Genomic DNA, 11,957 nt, shown 5'->3' with positions numbered 1-11,957 from the left:
CGACCTCCATGGTCGCTTGGATTGCATGGCCCATGCACGTGAAGAGCAGCAACAACAACGTAGCACAGGTCGCTCGGACGACTTGGCGACCTCCTTGGTCGCCCGGACCACCTGACGACCAACGTTCGAACTGTAGCAAACACCCTATCTGAGCAATTAATTCTTCAACATCATTATGTGATTGATCAGAATCTCAAACTGTTATCACATCTCAGACATCATATTAACATTCAACTCAGACTATCGTTAATTTTTTAACGAAAAATAACGAGTTTGGAATATAATGAATAGTTAAATGACCATTTTGTAACTTCTAATAGTTGAGGCACTCAACAAAGCAACGTCCTATAGTCGAAGGACCATTTTGTAACTTTTAATAGTCAGATGACTCAACAAAGCAATAAGCTATAGTCAAGGGAACATTTCAGTACTTTACCCATTCTTTTAATATCTATATTTATGCTTCTACCACAAATTTAAATGAAATTTGATTGACCTAAATTTTTTATATAAAAAAATATATATTTTTAACCTTTATATTTATAGTCATAAGTAATAGATGTAATATACAATTTTAATACTAATAAATATTAAAGACCTAATGACAATATACATCAAAATCTTATCATAGAAAAAAGATAGATATCTACATAAATTAATATTAATAATAAATATTTGTTTTTATTTTATTTTATTGGAACTACAAAATTCATTTATTTTTTATAATATTTAAACTAATATTTAGTAATAAAATTAAATATAAATTAAAATTAACTAATTTTTTTAATTGAAATAATAAAAAAAAAGAAAAAGAAAATATAAACACTTAATTTTTTAAGTTATGAAACAGTTGACAAAACTTTTACATATTTAAACATATATAAACATATATAAACAGATACTTCGTGCAAATATATCTAGGAAAATAGTAATTGAGGATTTATCTTTTTTCTACCCCGCAAAAAATAAACCTACCCGACACCGGCCGTCTATCTATCCTTTTTCTATATAACTTATTTTGTCAATTTTACTCAAATTTTCTATATATTAATTAAAAGGGGGAAAAAAGAAAAAAGAGCATGCAATTGCCGGTGAATATTTGCCGGTACCTCTACCGTCTTGTGACTGCTTCCTCTTCATCTCCTCATATGAGATCGAATCAGGTTTCGGATTCTTTCGATCTTTTTCTCTTTTGTCTATTATTTACTCAAGCAGTTGTTCCATATTATTAGATTATGCATGACGAATCAATGAATTTATGTCCATCCCTTCTTTTTCAATCTCCAAAATTCCCTAAATTTTGTTGCTATCTTATTTCCGTTTCCTGATTCTATTTGTTCGTCGATGCTTTGAAATTTAGTCTTAGGGTTTAACTCCTTATTCAATTAAATCGTTCAATATGCTTGCGCTTTAGTTATTGTGAATTCCGTTGGCGTTTCACTTTTATCGGTTGCTGTTTTTTGATCCATCTCAATCTGTTATATTTCAAAGAAACCGATTTATGAGATCTGAAAAGGACACGGTTATTTAGAAGTTGAAAAATTAACATCAATGAATTCATTAACTGCTAATACTTGCTCTGTGTGTGTGTTTAAAATGCTGCTTTGCTGGCTGGTTATTTTCTTATTTTTTTTCATGGGCTTATTTTTCAGGTTCTCATGGTTGCAAAATAACTGCAATTTGTTTAATTGATTACCATTAAGCGTGCCAAATTTTAAGTCTGAGCTACTTATGTTATCCAAAAATTGTCATTATTGCCTGCGATCAGTGATGATCATTTAGTTCTTATGAAAATTTGGAAGTTTGGTTTTGGTGGAAATTTTGTTTTTGTTACCGATGGCTGTGAGCTACTTGGCAATCTCAGCAATGTCCACGGCTTTAAGCTTCATAGGTCTTCAAGTTTGGGCGGAATTTTCACTCGATAAACTTCAGAATGATGGGTTAATTAGCGAGAATTTTATTCATACGGAAAATGTTGACCGTGCACTTGAGCTCCTTTTAGGTTCTTATACCTCCTTGGCTCTGCTGGCAAATTTTGTGCTCAATGTATTTATTCTAATCATCCTCTCTCTAAAGGTCAGTTTAATATCTTTCAATAAGCCTTAATGTATTCGTAAATTTTACTTTACAATGAGATAAACATCATGCAACGGTTATTTGTGTTAAGAAATGAGTTTAACAGTGGTTTGCTATTTGAGTTCCCGCAATACACGATTCTAACTTAAAGAACAAATATTTTCAGCAATGTACATGACAAGTTAATTCAAGATAAACATGTTTTGAGCAATCTGCACCCTGCTTTGTGAAAATTACTTTGGGATAATCATTTTAAAAGGGTACAGTTAAAAACTAGATAAGAACTTTAATTCCCAGTCCTGAATTTAAACAAAAGCTGTGGAAATTTTAATTAAATTCGTGTCTTTCTAAGAACGTTAGAAGATCTTGTAATTGAGTTTAGAAGATGCCCATTTCAAAAATTGTGAAGATGAAATTTTAGCAAAGTTAGTATGTTTCTGTTATTTATCTTCATGGTATCATGTGTTTTCTGACGAAAAAAGGGCATGTTGATTTGAATAACGTTTGATTGTTAAATTTGTATAATTTTATTTTTATCTTATCAAAAAAAATTATTTTATTTTTATAGACATTGTCCAATTAAATTGGTTTCTTTTCTGCTGTGCAGACTGTATTTTTTGGCAAGCTATACCCCTTAGAAACTCGGAAATTAGTAGAGCGCCTTATCAATTATGTTATCTACAAGGTAAATGTTTTACATGATTTGAACAGTTTGCTTTGATTGTACAAACCTCCAGTTCTCGATCCAGGAAGTAAATAGACTATCTCCAAGTCTTCCTTTGAGTATCAGTTATGTATCTGTAGAACAATGGTTACTTCTTTATTCGTAGAACTAAATTGAGTAATTGAGCTTGAATAAATTGCTTCACAAAGAGAGAGAGAGAGAGAAAAGTATCTTCTGTCAGTTGGCATAAGTTGCCTGTAGTTTGATAGCTGATAGTTTTATGGTGAAAGCAAGTCATGGAAATTGTTTATGCATTTTGGATCGTTCAATTTTAAGGTTATATTGAGATGTTTCCAGGGTTATTTACTTGTGAGGTACATATTTCAATTTTTTTCCTTCTTCACTAATGCTGATATATAGTGATGATTTTTGAAACAGGGGACCTTTCTACCATTAGTAATTCCACCAACAGTATACCAAGCATGTCTTTGGTCAATTTGGTTGACTGTTATATGTTGTCTAAAGGTATTTAATTTAATTTGTGATGGAGTTTTTTGTTTTAGCTCACATCAGAAGAATTTGAATTGCATTTTATGCATCCTAACATATTGTTGAGCAAATGATACAGATGTTTCAAGCGTTGGCCCGGGATAGATTTGAACGCTTGAATGCTTCTCCTTCTGCTACACCTTGGGCATATTTTCGAGTCTTTTCTGTGTTTCTTTTTGCCCTCTCTTTCAATTTATTCTGGTATTGCTCTACTTCTAACTTCTTTTGAAATAGGGAAAACACATTTTTCTCCGAGTACCTAGCCTCTAGGAATGAATATATGATCTATTGATTTCATTACTTTTTGGATGTCCTTTCAAATGTAGCGACCGAGGGAAGTAGAGTACCTGTTTTAGCATTTCCTCATTTCAAGCTGGCAACTCAGCTTGTCACAATCTATATTCTAGTTATTTAAGTTATATTGTGGGTGCATTTCAGGATTTGGCTGAGCTTTATGCTGTACAAAACAGTAAATTCATCCATGTTCTTGCTGTTGTTTTTTGAGCCTCTGAGTATTGCTTTTGAGACCATGCAGGTATCATTAGCTTCTTTTTTTCCTTTTAATGATATGTTCATTCTGGATGTTCTATGATACTATTATTCCGTGAATGTTATTTGATCATGATTTGATGAGGTGCTTTTTGTTGTATCTACTATTCTCTGTAGGCTATACTGGTTCATGGGTTTCAGCTGCTTGAAATATTACTCCATTCACTAGGGAACAGTGCTGATTGCCAAAGAGCAAAACTTTTTGATTTATCAGCTGCAGGTATTTACTTTTTCTTCACACATGGATGTGATTACTTGGTTTATAGATAGGTTGACTGGGTGTTCTTAATGGTTCTCTAATTGAGAAGGTCATGGCTTGTAAAGTATTGTTTTAAGCTGCAAACCTAAGGGTATCATCATTTCATCATCATTCACATTAAAATAATTTTTTTTTGATAGGAATAGATGGCCTCATTAAAAACCTCCCTCTTAAAGGTCCTTTACCATATGGTAAGAACCAACTAGCGGAAGGAGGAAAAGAGTGCCAGACTTTATTGATTGCAAAAGAATTACATAAGACTTAAAAACAGTCCTACAAGATACATAAAACTTAAACACACTGCTAAAAATTATAACTACTGAACGCCACAACTCGCTGAAACAACAAATCCCATCACCCAATCCCCTCCTTTGCTAACTTATCAGCCTCGTAATTACAGCATCTCGGAATCCACCTCACAATAATCTCGTGCGCAGACATTGTAGAAGCTATCTCCTTAACTAGATTAGTAAGAAAAGTAGGGACAGTTGCTTGATCTTCCAACCATTCCACTGCTAGTTTGCAATCAGATTCCACAATTAACCTTCCCTTTGGTGCCCATTCTGAAGAAACAAATAAATCTATTCCTTTCTTGATTGCTTTCAACTCTGCTACGATGATAGGAGTATGACCAACATTTTCTGAAAAAGAAATCAGCTTTTTCCGATTCCAGTCTCTGAGAATACCCCCAATTCCAGCAGATCTCCCAACTGTACAAACAGCTCCATCCACATTCATTTTATAAAAGTCGGTTGGAGGTGGACTCCAACTAACCTCCGGCCTGTTCAAATCTTTTATAACTGAGCAAGTGTCTGCCAATGAAGGATCAACAATTAACGAATCCACCTGAATAGAGCTTTTTGGATACTTTGCTAAGAACCATTTCGCTAACCTTAGCCGAACTGTGAAAAACAAAGCGAAACTGTCCAGTTTACCTCCATTAAAGATGATATCATTTCTAAATTTCCATAGAGACCATAGGATTGCCGCTGGAATGAACTTCCACATGGCAGAATAAAGCTTCAAGTATGTCCAAGAGCTAAGGAGGGAGGGAGGATCAGAGGGTAAAACACACGAAATACCCCAAAAGCCGATAATTTTATTCCACAATTCCCACGAAACTTGACAAGAAATAAAAAGATGTTGAACAGATTCTTCACAAAGATTGCAAAGAGGACATAAAATATCGTCCCCTAAGGGAACCCCCCGTTTCTTCAACTCCACTCTCACCAGTAATTTTTTATGGGATACTTGCCAAAGGAAAGCCTCAACTCTTGGAGGAACTAAACCCATCCAAACATATTTGTTCCAAAAAAATGAATTTTCATTAGAATAGAGAAAAGACTTCCTACAAGCTTTAACCAAAAACAACTCCTCCCCCACTCCATCCCATAGCAAACAATCCTCCAAAGATTCGGTTAATTTAATGTCTTTGAGTCTATCCAATAGCTCCACCAACTGAACCACCTCCCAATCACAGAGATTCCTCCTCGTTCTAATATTCCACTCCCATCCATTCGAATCGAAGCTCCCAAAATCAGCAACCTTGCCCCCTTGGATCGGAGAAAGAGCAAAAATCCTAGGGAAAAGCATTTTCAAAGGAACATCCCCTAACCAAGAATCATTCCAAAATGAGATTGATTTGCCATTCCCTACTAGTAACTTCGCATGGGCTCTAAGGCAACCTCCAACAACATCATCTTTGGTGAAGTTATTAACAATTCCCCTCCAAATCCAAGAGTCCTTATGTGAAAGGACTTTGGTAATATCCATGGAATCACAACTAACATCATGTTTGGTGCATATGAAACGCTTCCACAATGAACTTTTTTCATTAGCAAACTTCCACACCCACTTTCCCAACAAGGCTCGGTTAGAATATTTCAAGTTGGCAACTCCCAAACCTCCACAACTCGAAGGATTGCAAATCTTATCCCAACTTACCCAATGCATTTTCTTCTTCTCGGCCCCATCACCCCATAAAAAAGCCGCCATCAAAGAATTTAACTTCTTGCAAATAGTAGAAGGCATCTTGAAAAAAGATAGAAAGAAAACAGGTAAAGATGACAAAACCAACTTAATAAGCACCAATCTACCTGCCAATGACAAGGAAGAGGCTTTCCACCCCGCTAGTTTCTTGTGGAAATTATCAAGAACCGGCTCCCACAATTTCTCACAATTTCTTTTTGCCCCTAACGGAAGTCCCAAGTAAATGGTCGGAAATGAACCTATAGAGCATCCAATAGCCGCAGCCCAATCTCCCATGATATCATCCTCCACATTGATGCCAAAAAGTTTGCTTTTAGCTAAATTAAGATGAAGTCCCGTCATTAAGCTATAAATCCTCAGAACTCGTCTCACATTCTTTATCTGAGTAATGGAAGCGCCACAGAAAATAATAAGGTCGTCTGCAAACTGAAGATGTGACAAAGTGAAATTATTTTGGTTTTTGCCAAATGCAAACCCTTGAAATAGGCCAATTTCCACAGCTTTGGATAACATCATGTGAAGTAGTTCACCAGCCACGTTAAACAAAAGAGGAGAAAGGCTACATCCTTGTCTCAAGCCTTTAGCTATTGGGAACTCCTCTGTAGGCGACCCATTGACTAAAACCGAGATTGAGGCAGTGGAAATACACTGTGAAATCCAAGAACACCACCTTTCACCGAAGCCCATGACATTCAAAAGCCTTAGAAGAATCTGCCAGTCAACTGTGTCATATGCTCTGCTAATTAAATTGCAAAGGTCTTCCTTGCATGTATGAGACCCAATACCCTAGTCTTTCACGTTAGAAAGTTTATACCTTTGGTTCTGTAATTTCTTAAATTTTCTGGGCTTGAATGTTATTTTACTCTTCCACGAGTTTCTTTCCTCATTAATTCATAAGTTCTTTGCATCCTTTACTATGTAACCTTTTCCATTTTTAGAATGGTTGTTCTCTTGTTTGGTCATCTTGCTGAAATACTTGGTTCTCTCTTGTTGTTATCTTTTTCTATTTGTTCCCTGCTCTATCTGCCTCCACTTGTTTTCTTATAACAATTCCACATCACTGCAGGTTCATTTTGGGAATGGAAGGGCATTCTTATTTGGAATCTAGGTTTCCTCCTTGACATGGCAACACTGTCGATGGCACTCGGACACTATGTTCTTATATGGTGGCTCCATGGCATGGCATTCCATCTTGTGGATGCAGTTCTTTTCTTGAATATACGTGTAAATTTCTGTTGTTCTTTATGTTACGTTACAGTCCAATATATCCATAAGTTGACATCCCAATGTACTTTACTTCTATTCTCAAAATAAATATTTTTTTATCAGGCTTTGCTAAGTGCAATTGTGAAACGTATAAAGGGATTTATTAAATTGAGAATGGCATTTGGGGCTCTTCATGGAGCACTCCCTGATGCGACATCTGAAGAGATACGAGCATATGATGATGAATGTGCCATATGTCGGGTATGGTTTGGTTTTTATTGTGCCTTTTCTGGTTTTTCTACTGATTTCTGAAGTTCTAACTAAATTCACAAAGCACAGGAACCTATGGCCAAGGCTAAAAAGCTTCACTGTAATCACCTTTTTCATCTTGCATGCTTGAGATCCTGGTATGGTTATATGATATTATGAAGTTTGGCTTGTGTATTTGCAAGCAGGGTTTCAAATCGCGGTCGCGGTCGCGTTTTCGGTTATTTCGGATTTACCGTGATTGCGGCCATTGCGGGTAACTCGGACGGCGGCGAAACCGCTATATCGTGGCCGAAATCACGGTCGCGGACCGTTTTTTAAAACCCTGTTTGCAAGTGTGCAGATGAACCTAATGCTGGATATTAACATACCATGCCAGGTTGGACCAAGGCTTAAATGAAGTTTACTCTTGTCCCACATGTAGAAAGCCACTTTTCCTGGGAAGAAGAGAAAATGAAGCAAATTCTCACACCGCAGAAACTTTAAGTGATGAGCAGTTGGCCCGTCAGATAAATTCTGAACTAAATCGGCCAAATATGCCTGGTCACAGCCTGCCTACAGGAGTATTCCCAAATCAAATGCAGAATACTGCAGAAGGTGGCCCTGGGAGGTATGGTTCTTTCAAATCATTCTTCATAGCTTGACTTAGAATTAAAGGTTGTTATACCTTTCCATTTGAACAATCATTTAATTGAGAAGTTACTAAAATAGTATGAACATTTACACTTTACATCCTGACTATAACCTTGTGACATTATTAGTTCATCCATTGTTAGTGGGAATGTGAAAGGTGGTGTCCTCCTAGCTTTTTGGGAGATAACTCTCTTCTGTGCATTATTTCTTCTGTCGGTGTATATGAGGGGAAAGAGATTATAAGCTTCAAACGCCTTAATAATTTATTCTTATTTTTTTTCTCAAACCAACATCTTATTCAGCTATTTATAAACGATTTGCAGATTGTTGCACCATTTATTCTTATTCATTGTGCTTATTAGGATATATATCATTTGCTCTATGCAGGGGTGCAGGACTGGATTCTGAATGGTTGCATTCTTGGCCAAACCAGAATGTTGATGGAGCTGGTCCTTCTACCGATAGTAGATCAGTTGGACTCGGGAGAGTTCATATGATGATGAGGCATCTTGCATCTGTTGGAGAAACTTATGCCCAGACTGCTCTAGAAGATACTGCTTGGAGCCTTTGGCCCATGAACCCATCTCAGGCTGCTGCATCTGCTTCATCTGCTCCTCCAAACATTGGTGGAAGATATCCTGCAAATACTGGTAGTTTACATATTAGGACTGCTGCACGCACAGCAAGCGACGGTGTAGCAACTATACTTGCCATGGCGGAGACCGTACGGGAGGTTTTGCCACATGTCCCAGATGAGCTTATTTTTCAGGTATTGTTAGGAGTTACTGCAGTAGATTAAGGTTTTTGGTAAACAGCTTTAAGTTGTTTCTGTTTAGCTGGTTTATCACCCTTTTTGAGACCAAAAGAAAAAAAGCCCATTGGGTAGTGAATCAATCCCACCCATTATATTTCTTATACTGTTTCCAATTTGCAGGACTTGCAGAGAACAAATTCTGTTACGGTTACTGTGAATAATCTTCTCCAAATGTGATATCTGAAGGGTAGGTAAAAGTCTTCCTACAGATTTATTGGAGACGGATGGTTCCATGTGTGTATATAAAGAGGGGGGGGGGGGGAAAGGGGTTTGGTGATGTTATTATGGTAAAAGATATGTGATAGTTAAAGTTATTGGCGTGAAAAATGAAGATGCTAAGTTAACTATTGGTGCACTTGGGGGAATTGATCCCACCAATTGGGAAAGTGTTGATCCATTCCATGGTGGGACTTTGAAATTCTCAATTATTTTTTTGGTAGTATTATGTAACTATTAACTCTTTAAAAAAATTATTTTTTAAAGAAAAAACAATTTCTACCTAGGAGGAAGAAGAAAGTAAATTTTACTCTTCTGAATGGATATTGAATGTACAACCTAGGAGAGGAAAAGTATCAATTGGAAGTGTTTTTTTAAAATAACACTATACTTCTTAAAATAAAGGATTATGTAGATAGACTATTATGTATATTATCTGGTAAGATTTACTTATAATACGTAGTTTTACAAGAAACTAGAATAAAATTATTTACTTTTTGAAAAGATAATATCAATATATATAGAAAATGAGGAGATAAAACACACTATATATTTAAATTTTCTTAGTTGATGAATTGATGATAGTGTATACACATCTATTGTTAATCCAATATTTTTAGATAGTATGACTCCTCTTTAACCATTAAAGTTCTTTGATGTGTTCTATTTTTATATAGAATTAAAATATAAAAATATTTTCTCTCGTATATTATGACTATAATTTTTTGTTAGGACTGTCTTGATTATACAATGTCCTTCGGTCTTAGATTATATATAAGTTAATTGAGGGGTGAAAAATCATACCTTTAATAGTTTATATTATTATTATTATTATTATTTTTGGAATTGTTTGGGGTGATCATAAAATTTTTAACACCATTATACACATCTTACAGACGTAGCTGCTCGAATTCAGAATCTTTAAGAAGAATAATACTTTTCTTAACTATTGAAGTCGTTTAATAAGTTGAATAACTTGCATTGTTAGCATAATTTGTCATTAACCATCTATTTGGCAAAGAACTAAATTTACAATTTACACCGGATGCCATCATCGGTCATTGATTCATACAAATTTAGAAATGCCTGCATAGCCTCGCCAGTCAGATTACAGATTGGTCTCTGAATTTTTTATAGACAAACTTTGTTCACTTGGTTGAGTGGTTATCGAATTTTCAAATTTGGCCTTCAAGAAATAATTGTAATTTGTTTCGAGTAAACAACGGTTTCAAAGTTGAGCAAAGACTTGGGCTGTTCGAATCAAATGATTGAAAGGTGCTGCTGCTGCTGTTTGAGGTAGTCACATTAATACTGTGAAAAATTAATTACTTGATTATTATTTATTATAGGTTAATTACGCCAATAATACACTTTAAATTGGTCATAAATTTTAAAACACCTTATTTGTATTTTTAGTAACGTTGAAAAGGCTGAAGAAGCAACCCGGAAAGTGAGGGTGGTAACACTTTTAATGCCTCACGCACGGTTTATTGGAAGGATTAGTTCAGATTCCTACTTTTCAAAGCCACGCTTCAAGCACGGCAACTTAATTAAGTTTGTTATTTATTCTTCCTCAACTCCTTTATATTATTACCAATTAATAATTAAAGGGTCAATTATATTAAACAAATAGATATCTATGACGACGATGGTGGCATGTACATGACCTCAACAACTAGAAAATGACTTGCCATAATAATAAATTGGGAAGGTATGCCCATGATTTTCATGGAAGGTTTAATTTATAATCTCATGAATCCATATATTTAATTTATAATTTTCCAATTTTAAGCACAATAATTTTTATTTTAATAAATTTTATATTTTGAAAAAATGATAGTATTTTTCTTATAACATAATTTATTTGTTTTGTACCATTTTTTTATGGTTAAAGCTGATATTGCTTTTCTTATTGGTATTATATTATTTCAGACCTTTGAATTGATTTTTATATTCATGATTGGTACTTATGATCACTAAACATAAGCCACAGTTAAATTATTGTATAATCAATGGTAATTTTTATATGTTTAGTATCTTGACTATCATTTTTTTCTATTTTGGTCACCTAATTATTATTATTTTTTAAACTATACTATGTTACTTTTTTGTTTTATTTTGATCACTCACCGTTAAAAAATCAATAGAATTGTTGACATGGTATTTTTTTAATGATGATGTGGTATTATCTTATTGTGACACATCAATATCATTGTTATTTTTAATGGTATGTGACCAAAATAAAATTAAAATATAATGTTTTGCTTAATTTTAAAACAAAAAATAATTGAGTGACTAAAATGGAACAAAATTTATAAATGAGTGTTAAACATAGTTGTTTACCTTAAAATCAATTAAATAATATATTATTATTTTATGTATAATTATGTTAATATTGATGATGTAAAATAAGAAGGCAACAACGGATGATTCCCCATCAAATTGGAACGTGAAACCAAAGGGTTTTGCCCAGAACCCGACGACAACTCCAGCAGTGATTGAAAGTGACGGTACGCTGAAAACATGTCCAGCACATCCATGCCACGTCAGACTCGACTCAACCACAGGTGTCCACACGCGTATCCGATGCACAGAGTTCTACCACGTGTCCTCCGCGATTCCCTCAAGAATCAAGATCCCATGTGGGCCCCCTCTCCTTCTTTCGTCCCAAAACTCAAAAACAACATTGTTATAAACCATTTGATATTAAATATTTAAATTTAATATTTTAAAAA

At 34.7% G+C, this 11,957-nt stretch overlaps 1 protein-coding gene across 1 annotated transcript; it reads left to right on the top strand.

Moving 5' to 3' along the window:
* Positions 1 to 1,032: 1,032 nt before the first annotated feature.
* LOC120215906 (E3 ubiquitin protein ligase RIN2-like) lies at positions 1,033 to 9,476 on the top strand. Its single transcript, XM_039213434.1, has 13 exons — positions 1,033 to 1,163; positions 1,653 to 2,076; positions 2,684 to 2,761; positions 3,179 to 3,265; positions 3,369 to 3,490; positions 3,728 to 3,824; positions 3,956 to 4,058; positions 7,153 to 7,310; positions 7,416 to 7,553; positions 7,632 to 7,699; positions 7,939 to 8,169; positions 8,580 to 8,961; positions 9,127 to 9,476. The coding sequence occupies exons 2-13, from the start codon at positions 1,837 to 1,839 to the stop codon at positions 9,181 to 9,183; spliced, it is 1,761 nt and encodes a 586-aa protein (XP_039069365.1). The 5' UTR covers positions 1,033 to 1,163; positions 1,653 to 1,836; the 3' UTR covers positions 9,184 to 9,476.
* Positions 9,477 to 11,957: the final 2,481 nt, after the last annotated feature.

The sequence above is a fragment of the Hibiscus syriacus genome, unplaced genomic scaffold (assembly GCF_006381635.1).
Source record: "Hibiscus syriacus cultivar Baekdansim isolate YM2019G1 unplaced genomic scaffold, ASM638163v2 tig00110156_pilon, whole genome shotgun sequence".
NCBI lineage: Eukaryota > Viridiplantae > Streptophyta > Magnoliopsida > Malvales > Malvaceae > Hibiscus > Hibiscus syriacus.
This window is presented reverse-complemented; position numbering and strand designations above follow the sequence as displayed.

Bases quoted from the DNA above. Each gene is read 5' to 3' on its own strand.
- LOC120215906 (XM_039213434.1), top strand. From the start codon at position 1,837: ATGGCTGTGAGCTACTTGGCAATCTCAGCAATGTCCACGGCTTTAAGC. The intron at 2,077-2,683 runs GTCAGTTTAATA...TCTGCTGTGCAG, and splicing joins TAATCATCCTCTCTCTAAAG to ACTGTATTTTTTGGCAAGCT. The intron at 8,170-8,579 runs GTATGGTTCTTT...TGCTCTATGCAG, and splicing joins GCAGAAGGTGGCCCTGGGAG to GGGTGCAGGACTGGATTCTG.